Source organism: Dreissena polymorpha, chromosome 13 (genome assembly GCF_020536995.1).
Source record: "Dreissena polymorpha isolate Duluth1 chromosome 13, UMN_Dpol_1.0, whole genome shotgun sequence".
Taxonomy (NCBI): domain Eukaryota; kingdom Metazoa; phylum Mollusca; class Bivalvia; order Myida; family Dreissenidae; genus Dreissena; species Dreissena polymorpha.
The window spans coordinates 18,629,061-18,642,541 of record NC_068367.1 but is presented as its reverse complement, the minus strand read 5'-3'; the positions used below and the strand labels follow the sequence as shown (position 1 = coordinate 18,642,541).

Here is a 13,481-nt window from a genome sequence, read left to right as displayed (position 1 = left end):
CGCGCGAGTGTCGTATTGAGCGAATACGTCGAGAGAACGTCGTGCGTTGAGAGAATGTCGTGTGTCGACCTAGTGATTTTTAAGTCGACAGGCGACATTTTCGCGATATATCATATTTAATGCGCGTCGTATCGTGCGTCGAGAGAATGTCGAGAGAATGTCGAGTGTCGCGCTCGAAGGTCGACACACGACATTCAAGCGACATTCAAGCGACATTTTCTCGACGCTCGATACGACGCGCGACAATTCAGTCGACAGTCAAGATTTTCTGCGATATTTTTTTTCTAAAACCCGGCGCGATATGCGACACTCAAATATTGATTGTCGCATGATTGTCGCGCGTCGTATTGAGCGTCGAGAGAATGTCGCTTAATTGGCGTGTGTCGACCTCGAAGGTCGACACGCGACACTAAACTTGGCCCAGTCCGGATTCCGTACAAATGTGCACGTGCAATATTATCACGAGTGAGATTCAATGAGCTCAGCAAAGGGTAGGAACCGAATGGAGCACCATAAGACCGTTTAACAATTTATGAGTCGCGTTCTGAGAAAACTGGGCTTAATGTATGTGCGTACAGTGTCGTCCCAGATTAGCCTGTTCAGTCCGCACAGGCTTATCAGGGACGACACTTTCCGCTTTTATGGGATTTTTAGTTTCAATAAAGTCCCTCCTTACCGAAAATCAAGTTTAGGCGGAAAGTGTCGTCCCTGATTAGCCTGTGCGGACTGCACAGGCTAATCTGGGATGACACTTTACGCACATGCTATAAGCCCAGTTTTCTCAGAACAAGGCTCATATAAGTAAAAGAACATTTTTTCATCGAACGGTTTACCCAAGAATAAATACATCATCCATATCAACGCGTCCAAGAGAAATTTATGGTTTTTCATCCCTTGTTCGAACGTTTTTTTGGTAGAACATCTTAATTACTCTATATAGTCGACAGGCCTTCAAAACGCTCTACAGCGCGCATGGGATAAATATAAGTAGTATAATCTACATACAAATAAATTCGCACTCACAAATACATCGAACTGTTTTTCGAATATAATGCCATTTACTTATAATATTTAGTCGGTATAGAATAATATTATTTAGAATATATACTTCGATCCAAATATAAATGGATATAACACTCATAAGGTAACATACTCAAGTTGTAATAGAGGTAATAATTTAAAAGTATAGCATTTAGCCATATTATGCATGCCAATGTTTAATCAAATATCAGCTTTATTTTCATGCTATTTTTTTGCATGTACTATACGTATGTGAAAACAATAAAGCAACAATATAACACTATTCTATAAAATTGTTTTTCTATCCTCACATTGCCATTTATAAGTACATGTTAACCCAAGTGTTGTGAAACGTCGCATAATCCTCACATTGTCATTTATAAGTACATGTAAACCTAAGTGTTGTGAAACGTCGCATAATTCTCACATTGCCATTTATAAGTGCATGTAAACCTAAGTGTTGTGAAACGTCGCATAATTCTCACATTGTCATTTATAAGTACATGTAAACCTAAGTGTTGTGAAACGTCGCATAATTCTCACATTGCCATTTATAAGTCCATGTAAACCTAAGTGTTGTGAAACGTCGCATAATCCTCACATTGCCATTTATAAGCACATGTATACCAAAAGGCATCCACATGTCTTTTCGAGCAACCGCAGGATCGCACGGACAGACAGATGGACATGACGGACTGAGGCCTAACTTACAATCTCCTCCGTTGATATATATTTAAAAAAAAATTAAAGTCGAGATTTATGCGAAAAAGACGAGTAAAACATTGGTAATAATAATCAAGTACAAAGTATAAAAATTCAAACACATGAACATGATTGATAAAAAATCAAACAATAATGGTCACGGATTGATACATGACAGTCGTCAGCACAATACTGTTATTGTACAAACTTCTGTTTTAAAAAAGAACATCAATTAATTTCTTTAAATCGCGAATATCCAAATCGAAATTTTGGATTCAAATATTCTGTTTGTTTTCTAATATTGGAATATTCGTTCCCAACTAAACATAACTTCTCTGCTTTTCGTGTTAAGTCGTTATAGAATGTATGTTTTTGATTATCAAACATTTGAAATCCTGTGCGTGCATGTTATTATGTAATGCCCATGAATACCTCTGAAACCTGAAATAAGACTTTAGTCCCGCGTGTCCTTTCAGTAAATTTCTGGGCCTTATCAACACGCCTTATCCGTTCAAAAAATAATGTTTTAGCTGCCGAAATGTTCATATATATCCAATATCACATTAAAACGAAACACTAAATTTGCCGAGGTAATTGTTTTCTCTAAAAGGGAGGCTACCATTCAAGCTGCATATCGGCTTTATTCCAGACATATTTGCCTCCCCTCTTAAAGAACATTTTCTCGTCGAAGCCGCTGGAATTGAGCGCATTCTCCACGCCTACGTCCAGAACAGATCTCGAGGGTTCTTTTGCACCCTTCGTGCAGTCCAAAAACCGCATCTGTGGAAAAAATCAGGGGCGCTCTGAGAAAACGATGTTTTATTCTTGAGCGTACAGTGTAACCCCATTCCGAAGTCCGCACACGCTTTAAATTGACGACACTTTCCGCTATTATGGTATATTTCATTTAAAGGAAGTATCTTTATTGCGAAAATCCAGTTTAGGCGGAAAGTGTCGTCCCTGCGGACTGCACAGGATAATCTGTGACAAAACATTACGCACATGCATTAAGCCCCTTTTTCGCAGAGCAAGGCTCATATGCATTTATGTTAGGTATCTGTAAAATACTATGAGCAAACCATTGTCTCATAAACATACATTTTATGATGTCATTTTGATTATGAACACGTGCATAAGGGTTGTCGGCCTACACACGTCGGTATTTATCTAAACTGCATTATCAGACATATTCTACATATACTACCAAATAATTGATTACTCTAGTAAAGCAATGTAACAGGCGATACCGTTTGCGGAGTTTTGTCTTGTAAAGAACCAAACAACTTGAGCAACATAATCTCTCTGCTGTGTACCAAAACGTAAATTTATATGGGTCAGGTTGAATTTGATAAACTTACATATTCGTCAAGAATCAGGTACGAATTCTGCATCTGAAACAAAAACATATAAACATGTAAGCAAAAGCCGAACAGAGTAAGAACTAATGTGAAGCAGTAACGTAAAGTAGTACAACGCTCAACGTTATAAAATATCGTAGCCATCACTGTGAATACGGGCTCTGTAAGCTCGAATCCCAGTCCGTCCACATTAATTTGCCACTCGCCTGGTGTCAATCAAACTCGGGTAATAATCAATCAGATTTCGTTTATTGCGGCCACATGGTCCGACAAACAAAGACTGTCGGAGTAATGGAATGAGCGTTTTTTTTGAAAGCACAACTTAGTGGGCGGAGCGATCGCGTATTTGGCGACTGGTCAGTTGTACGGGGATTTGTATTGAACAAATTATACAGTCTCTATCCCCCCCCCCCCCTCTTCCACTGAATTAAGGCAGGCAGTTGTGAGAAACTGTTGTGTGTTTTTTTGTACTGGTTAACCACTTAATCCTGGTAATGTGTTCATGAAAAGCGTGGTTCCGGTTCACAGACCGCGTTAGGGCGAATAGAACAATCCAAACCAACCAAACATAACGCGCGCACCTTTTCGTTAGATTCTGGCACCAGGCATTCAACATCTTTGTGTCTTCGGAGAAATTTGTCAAACTCAGCATTGGTGATGACAAAGGATTCTGCCCGTCTTAGTGCATCCGGACCGGTGTTTTCACCGTCTATCAGGAGGCACTGAAATACCTGGAAAATACCAAAACGACATAATTAGTCTTTATTGTATCACTTGATCACATTTATTGCAAAGATTCAGCACCAAGTGAAGTTAAGATTCAGCAACAAGTTGAGTCAATGATGACAGTCAGATAAATGTTTTTTGCTAGCTACGCAGGTGTAAACAGGAAACAGTAGCATTAACAAAAATGCTAAATTATGTGAATGTTTTATGCTGAGCAGAAACCGTATTCCTTATTTCAGAAACATTACTCGTGACATATGATAATCAAAGAGAGGTCATGTTTAAAAATCTGCATGCATGACATTTCATAAAGTAAGTTTATTTTTTCTCTAACTTTTGCGTGGAAACTTGTGTTCTTTATCTATTTTAATGATGGTTACCTAGACCTTGACTCCACCCGCCTTAAAAACCCAATCCCAAGCGAGGTCTTTATAAGTTATCATTAAATTACAGATTAAATTTAATGGAAATATCTAGGTATTTATCAAGTCTAATATTAAGCGGAAAACGTACATGTATGCCTATTTTCAGATAGATAACCTTTATACCCATTTACATTGTATATAATCGGAAGCAATGTATTGAGCTAGGTTATGTGTAAACATCATCGCAAGTTATCTTACATACGCTACGCTTCTTGGTGTACTGATATTCTGATAACAGAAACAATGGAGTGGCCTTGGACGAAGTCTTGACACAAATAAATTTTCATAAAATTACCCCACTTCGTTAACGAGGTTTTAAGCATTATGCCAACTCGACCCACATGTCACCTGTTGCATGTTCTGTGCAAACCTACTGTAGCGTAATGCGATGGAATTATACCGCACACAACTCGACGCTTTCAAAGCCCAAACATTTTTCTAATCAACAAGATACATGCGAGACCAAATTGGGCCGCTTGACAAAAAGACATTGCGAATTATGTATCCCCGGCAGTCTGGCGTTTACCATCTCTCTTAATACAAAACGTACCTATCTAAATATACATAAAAGCACCAAACGAAAGTTTGTCATAATGTCAAAAACATAGTAAAATGCGTTAATTTAACAGGAAATTTTCAGATAATTAAACATAAGGTGTAATAAATAAATGCCACTACGTTACGTCACCTTCCACCTGCACGGATTCAGTTGCATGATTTCATCCACCATGTTCTCATCCTTGTTGTACGTGTTCACAACTGTGTTCAGTTTGAATGCCACCTGCAAAAACATAATTATACAGACGTCCGCAAAGATTGTCGATTTTGAAACGTGTTCACAACTGTGTTCAGTTTGAATGCCACCTGCAAAAACATAATTATAAAGACGTCCGCAAAGATTGCAGATTTTGAAACGTTTTAACGTTCAGTTTGAATGCCACTTGCACAATACATTCCCATAATGACAAACGCAACGATTGGAGATTGTTAATGCACATATGTAAATAATCGGTTCATAATTTTCTTCATTCTTAAATGTTGAGTAAGAGATGCACGATTTTCATCTTTCTGTTTTGATGACATATGCGAAGATTGGAGATTGTTAATTGCACGTAATCGGTCCGTAGTCTACTTTCATTACATGTCCGATTATTTTCTGCCAAACTGAGTAAGATATACACGAGTAAAATCTTTCTGTTTTGATAGTCACATTTAATCAAAAGGTGAGGTACATCTTAGTGACCCTTATCAGTTGATATCAATTCACATATAACATTATCTTAAATAATGTGTTTTTCGAACACAAAAAATCACGATGCCCTTCACTGTAACTTTATTTATTTATGTAGCTCTAGCTTCAACATCGTTGGCCTTGTTTTCGATAATTTGTATCAAGGGATGAATCTACTACAGAATTCGATGTCGGCAATGTGAAAATGGTCTTTTACCTTACAATCGGCGCAAAGTCTTCAGACTTATACGATGATTATCAATGTACAAGTGCATGATATTAAAACTAGCGCATAACCATCGTACAGATCCGAGGCTATTAATATCTCGTTGCGAATAAGCAATGAATAATCTTAAAACCTGCGCATAACCAGATCGGAGGTTTGTCAATAAGCGGCGCATAGCCTTCGCACAGATTGAATCCTTACAAAATAACCATGGCTTATCAGTTAACGATTACTTATCGGCAGTGAATAGCCTTAAAACCAAGGCATAGCCTTCGCAGAGATCGGAGGCTTATCTACAAATTATTGATTATCATAAATATATACCCTTATAATCGGCGAACATATTCAAGACTTGTCGATACATTATTGTTTATCATCTGTGCCGTCCATTATAGTCGGCGAACAGTCTTTTCGTACAGATCGGAGAGTAATTGATAAATTAGTGTTTATCACCAGTGAATTACCCTATACTCGGCGGACAGTCTTCGCAAACAATCGAAGGGCTTATCAATAAACCGTTCCTTATCAGCGGTATGTGACCTAGTCCTCAGAACAGAGCCTTTGCAATCATGGAACGTTTGTCAATAGAGCATTTCTTATCAACTGGGAATTGGCTTACAGATCGAAGGCTTATCGATAAATTTGTGAGTATTATAAGTGAATAACTATGGTGTTCGAACCGGTCCAAAAGTCTAAACCGTATGATACTATCGTATCAGACGGTTTTGACTTTTGGACCTATTGTACGCTTAATTGTTTGATGCGAAACCGTATGACACGATTCGTATCATACGATTAACGATTCGTAGCTTTATGGTGTACGGATATGTCCAAAAGTCGTATTCGTATCATATGTTTTAGTTAGAACCGTATCATACTAGCTAAACCGTCTGATACGATGGTATGTTACGAATACGACTTTTGGACCTATCTGTTCACCATTTCTAATACGATTCGTATCATACGGTTTCGAATCATACGGTTTAACGTACGAACCGGTCCAAAAGTCTTAAAAGCGTATCATACTATGGGATACGGATAGGTCCAAAAGTCGTATTCGTATCAGACGGTTTAGTTAGAACCGTATCAGACGGTTTATAAACCGTATGATACGCTTTACACCGTATGATACGCTTTTAAGACTTTTGGACCGGTCCGTACGTTTAGCCGTATGATTCGAAACCGTATTATACGAATCGTATCAGACGGTTTATGACAGGTAATATTTCAATGTCCAATCAGCCAATCAGATCTAAAAATAGATTTATTGAGTGTAAACCGTATCGGTTTACACTAAACCGTATGATATGACTCGTTAACCGTCTGATACGAATCGTATCATACGGTTTCGCATCAAACAGTTAAGCGTACCATCGGTCCAAAAGTCAAAACCGCCTGATACGATCGTATCAGACGGTTTATGACCCCAAAAGCGTCTGATACGGTTCTAGCTAAACCGTCTGATACGATGGTATGATACAAATACGACTTTTGGACCTATCCGTATCCCATATCATACGGTTTAAAGCGTATCATACGGTTTATAAACCGTATGATACGGTTCTAACTTAACCGTCTGATACGAATACGACTTTTGGGCTTATTCGTACACCATATATTATACGGTTCTAGCTAAACCGTATGATACGATTCAGACTTTTGAACCGGTTCGTACACCATAAATAACCTTACAATCGGCGCAAAGTACTTGCACATATCGAATGCTTATCGATAAATTATTGTTCCTCATCAGTGTATAACCTTATAATCAGCGCACAGTCTTCGCACGGATCGAAGGCCAATCAGATGACTTTTCTGTCCTTGCTGTCGACCGATCTTCTCATTTGTATCGGCATCGAAGCTGTCGCACGAAACAACCAAAATGTCCAAATACTTACCTGAAGAGCAGTTGTACGTGAATTTGATATTTAAAAAATGAATTGCCTTTTGGATACACATGAAGTAAACAACGGTTTAGAGTTAGTATGACGGCCATTTCTTATAACAACGAACCAGAATGTAAAACTCCATGTATTATGCTTATAAACGAAGCTTACAGTAATATTTAAGTATAATATAATAAAAAATATAATATTATATACAATTATAATATGATAAAAAAAACGGGAAAAATATCAATATCAGTCCAACTTCTTAACTGTCTTTTTCTGTCATTTGATTGAGAACCGCAATTTGAAATTGCTGACTTTTTTTATATTGTTGATTGCGAATTATTTATATTGTGAACTTTACAAAACATGCGCGTATCATTAACTAAACGGAACATGTAATTGCATGTCGTTATCGTAACTTTTGATGACAAATAAACTTAAGGCCAGAAAAACAATCGTTGGATAGACACGAATATACAGTAATATAGATATAGGCGATCAAACACTCGCCCAACGATTAATAGAACAAAGTTTATAAGCCATAAATACAAATAGGCAGACCTACAGACAAACATTCAAACGACGGAAGGACAGTTAACCGTTCAAACAGACTACTGCATAAACCCTAGAATCGAAAAATGTGCCACTTATTTGTTCGGACATTTTTGTCTTAATATTACATTAACTTTTTCTAAAATATCACTTTTTATCTTACGTTTCCGACATACATAATGAAACCTAGACTAAGAGAGTACTCACATTATGATGACGCACTCACAACAAATTTTGGCATATCATGTTTAGCCGAAAAGAAAAAAATAAATCCACTAACATCGTCAAACAGTGTGGATAGGTATCGGTAGGCTCGACCTTTTCCTTCGTTTAGTTTCTAAAGAATTCCCAATTTTACAAGAATATGCACTGACATGAAGAAATCTTCCCTATCCCTATTTAACATTCTTTTTTATTCTTTGTTAAAGTCTTAATTTAATTACGTTAAGTTACTTTATAGTTAATCTAATGATTTTGATTGCATGATTGAAAAATGATCGTATTCTATTCATTTATTTGGTGAATTTAGAAAAATGTTCGAAGCTCAACCTGAAATACAACCGAAATGTTATGAATAGTCGCATTAAATTAGGGCCGGTCGGGTAATCTGAAACAGCCAATTTGATTACGCCTGGGTGCTAACACTACGATGAGACCTCCTATCGCAATGTGACGAAAATTACTATTTTTTGTTGTTGTTTTTTGTTGTTGTTTTTTTTACAAAGCCCATGCTATCAATACTACTGGATAATAAACCGATATTGTTTAACCCATTTATGCCGAGTGGACTCTCCCATCCTTCTAAATTGAATCAATTTATTTCCAAAATTAGGGATGTCTAGTATATTTATTTCTATATTTAGAATACTTCTTACAGAAATTCCTTTAAGCAAACAGCGCAGACCCTGATGAGACGCCGCATCATACGGCGTCTCATCTGGGTCTGCGCTGTTTTCCAAAGGCCTTTTTTTCTATACGCTAGGCATAAATGGGTTAAAAGCAATCAATCCAAGTCAGGTCGCCATTTTCTGAAAAGCAGGTTTAATTGACCATTGTTTGAAGTTTATAAGAGTTTGCATGACCTGTTTGCATACATTTGCATTTTCAGAAAAAACAACAAAACAACTCATTTCAGAAAATGTAAAACAAAAACTAGTTTATACAAGTTGTGAAAGCATTGTTTTAGTGAACGAACCTAACCAAACTGCATATACGTATTGCTGTTCAGCTGTAATGGTTGTAAGAAACGATATTATTGAAACGCTCTTATAATAAAACTTTTTCCAAAACTTTTTATGATAAACCTTAATACGTTACCATTAGCTGTATATTGTGTCGTTCACATGGTTTAGAATATTGTATTTGCATATGAAAACGGTGGTAAATCTAGTGTATTTTTTACTGCACGTTCAAGGATTGCCAAATATTCCATTTTTATTAAAAGAAAATATTGTATGAATTATCGATGGAGTTTTTGAGGCGTTATGCAAACAGTATGGTACAATTATGCATACATGCAAACAATCATATTGAAGTTGTCATAATTTCAGATGGCGTATTGTTACCGCCCTTGTTTGCTTCATCTACGGTAAAGAGCATGAAGCAATTATTAACATGAATATGGGGACGACCGCAAAGTATTGAATGCAAATTCAAGGGAAAATTGCACATTTAAATAACAAATAACAACAAAATAGTTATGACTTAAAGGGACTGTCAACCACGACGACGAAGAAAACAAAAGTTGTAAAATACCGCATTTTTTACAATTATTAGTTTATATTGATTAAAATATCGCGACTGGTATATTACATTACTTCAAAAAGTTCATATTTTCAGTATATTCGGTAATAAAATTTTGCGATGTGAAATCGAAAGTACATCGCGAAAATAGGTCACATAACGATATACACACTATAAATAACGCAAGTAGATTCATCATTTCATATATAAAATATATACAATTCACTAGGCATGCACAATTTGCATTCCTGGGTTTACCACGTGACGATGATGATCAATCTACTGGCGTTATTTATAGTTAACTGGTAGTTACCTGGTAGACATACCCAGTAAAATGTATTACCGAATATACTGAAAATATGAAAACTTAACAACTTTATTCAAGTAATGCAATATACCAGTCGTGATATTTTAATCAATATAAACTAATAATTGTACAAAAATACGGTTTTTTACACATTTTCTTTTCTTCGTCGTCGTGGTTCACAGTCCCTTTAATTTAAGAAGCACACGCGTCGAGCCTATTACATTTTTTACAAATTACTCTTTAATAACACTATTATTAGTATGCCTATTTGGTTCTCTGAAAACGACAATAAGTAAAGAAATAACAATTTTCAGAAAAACTAAACAAAAATAAGCATCGTGCCGAGCATAAACAATTAACCAGAATATTAAATATGCTTGTTTAAAAAAATGATATGAATACGTTATGTTCTTGGGTGAATGATTTCTACTGAGTTTTCAAGAGACACATTAATAATCAATGTTATTTATTATGTGAAATAAGCGGAGCTGATACGTCGACGACCTCATTGAAACAACTAAGGACGAAATCTTGAATGAAACCAAATCATGCGAATGAAACCAAAACAAACGATTCAACGTAAATATCTAGATATATAATGATTTGCAAATTGTTATAAATTTAATGCAATCGTTGACATTGCTACCCATGGCGATAACGTAAGTTATATTAAAAATTGATAACGCTATTTTAAGACTGCTGAGAAAATGTAGGTTACAGGAGCGTTAAACACACATTATGCAGATATCATATAGCTAAAAACTAAAACTAAATTTAGCAACGACACTGACATATTACTCGTATTAGATAACATGTATAACTGTATATGTGACGAACAGTGAGTCACATTATCTTGACGCGATAAGTAAAATTGATTACGGAATCACATGTGCAAGTAAATATTGTGTATTGCACATATTCGCTTCATTGTGATGATATATTTGAAGTATGAATTCAAACGCTAAAAATATGGAAATAGTATTGGTAGTAAGCTCCATAATCAATCAACATTGTATGCGGGGCGACCGACCAACAGAGAGATTATATGAGCCGCGTTCTGGGAAAACTGGGCTTAATGCATGTGCGTAAAGTGTCGTCCCAGATCAGCATGTGCAGTCCGCACAGGCATGTCGTGTATGACAATTTCCGCGTGTATTTTATATTTCGGGTACAATAAGTCTCTTGTTAGCGCACATAAAGTTAAGGCGGAAATTGTCGTCCCTGATAAGCCTTGCGGACTGCACAGGCTTATCTGGGACGACACTTTACGCATATGCATGAAGCCAGGTTTTCCCAAGAACGCGGCTCGTGAGGGCGTATGAAAGCACCTACCGTACTTCTCGAACCACCGCTCCGAGACGAGACTTCCGTTACTGACGATGCTGACGCCCAGCGTCTGTTTGCAGAACTTGACCAGCTCCCCGACGAACGCTCCCTTTTTCACTATGAACGGTTCGCCACCGGAGAAGTTGATTTTTGTCATGCCTGAAACGATGGAAACAAACAGGGCCTGGTTGCTTAAAAAAACAACTTAAACGGATAGTTAACTTTTTAATTTGTTTATCAATTTATTTATATGCTAAGACTTTGGTATGTGTGTTAATTATTTGTAAGCTCGAATAGTTTGATAGTAGCATTGTTCTTAAAAATTTATTTTGTTTGGGTCTGAAGTTAACATAGAGTTTTGCGTTTTGTGCAACCGGGCCCTGAATTACCTGATTAAGAAATTGAATCGTCGTTTGTATGCCTATTCACTTATATATATGAGCCTCACTCTGCGAAAAGGGTGTTTAATGCATGTACAGGCTAATCAGAGACGACACTTTTCGCTTTTATTGTATTTTTCGTTTAAAGGTCGACCATTCCAGTTTAGGAGGAAAGTGTCGTCACTGATTAGCCTGTGCAGACTGCGCAGGCTAATCTTGGGCGACACTTTACGCACTACATTAAACCCCTTTTCACATCACGAGGTTTATTATTTTTTTGCTGATTAAAAAAGTCCGTTTGAATGGTCCGATTTAAACATATGAGTTTTTCGAGGTTTATATCTCAACAAACAAACGAGGTAACGTTCTCAATTGCTCACACCATAAAGCAACAAGAACAGAAAATACCATGCAAACAAAACGAATGAACTCTTCAAATATGAGTCTTATCGATTTTAATCAATTCAATAATTGACTTCCTTTGTATTCTATGACATTTTAGATACTCCAAATAAACATCAGTATCTTGAAGATTATATTTTCTTAACTCAACAAAATATAGCTGTATGTTCTTAAACAAGTCATTTTTGATGACGAATCGCGTGAAACAACTATTTTAATAGAACCTCAATCTGGGAAAACTGGCTCAGCTTAAAGTGTCATTCCAGATAAGCATGTGCAGTACGTACAGGCTAATCAGGGACAAAACGTTTAAAATGGATTTTCCTTGAGAAGAGACTTTCTTCAAACAAACAATCCAGAAGACGCTGAAAGAGTCGTCCCTGATTAGTCTGCGTGGACTGCACAGGCTAATCTGGGATGACTCTACGCACATGCGTTAAGCCCAGTTTTCGCAGAACGCCGCTCATATCAAAGTATATTGATCAACCACTCACCCGCAATTTTCAAGAGTTCTAGCCCTCTCTTCGCATCGTCAAGCGGTAACACAAACGATGTTTTTGCAGTGTGAAAACAAAATCCGCACTTGTAGTTGCATTCACGCTGAGTGGGACTATTTTTTCGGCGTATTTATCCGACGGCATGACAGTCGGCATTCTCGTCGGCAGTTTTCCAGCCGGCAGTTCGCCATTTTGCAATTTTATTTCACCGCAGCACGTGTTTTCCGTTGCACACAGATTATTATAAGGTTCTTTCAGTTTGTTATATAGTTGAAAGCGATTCATCGCAAGCAAGAACGCAAAAAGCGACGCGCAGAGTATGCAAGCGGTAGCTGCAAATAACTCCATCATGATAGTAAATGTTAAATAAATTTCGATGCTATGCTAGAAGTATAGTATTTCCTGAAAAGCAATATTTCGCACAACAGACCTGTTTCGGCGGCTAAATATATACGCTAGAATGAAATCTCGCGCGTTTAATGCAACCTGGAGTTTTTCAGAAAAAGTATCTAAATTTCCGGCAAACATTCCGGTCTACTTTCGTTTCCCTATATCGAAATATAAACGAATGGAGTTACAAACTATTCATAGCACGTGCTATAAGCGCTTCGATTGGAGAATCTGGTCTGTGTGTACAGTGCTAATACGCCAATATACGGAATCCGGATAGTGCCATCTATAATCTCGCCCTTCT

General features: G+C 37.0%; 1 protein-coding gene across 1 annotated transcript; it reads right to left on the bottom strand.

Annotated features, from left to right (window-relative positions):
- Window positions 1-1,780: 1,780 nt before the first annotated feature.
- On the bottom strand, window positions 1,781-12,917 carry LOC127854499 (radical S-adenosyl methionine domain-containing protein 2-like; the record flags this gene model as incomplete). The annotated part of the gene is made up of 7 exons (XM_052389564.1): window positions 1,781-2,502; window positions 3,081-3,113; window positions 3,662-3,811; window positions 4,920-5,012; window positions 7,450-7,586; window positions 11,515-11,667; window positions 12,785-12,917. Coding segments are annotated over 7 exons (864 nt in total), but the record flags the coding sequence as incomplete, so codon positions are not given.
- Between the last annotated feature and the right edge of the window lie 564 nt (window positions 12,918-13,481).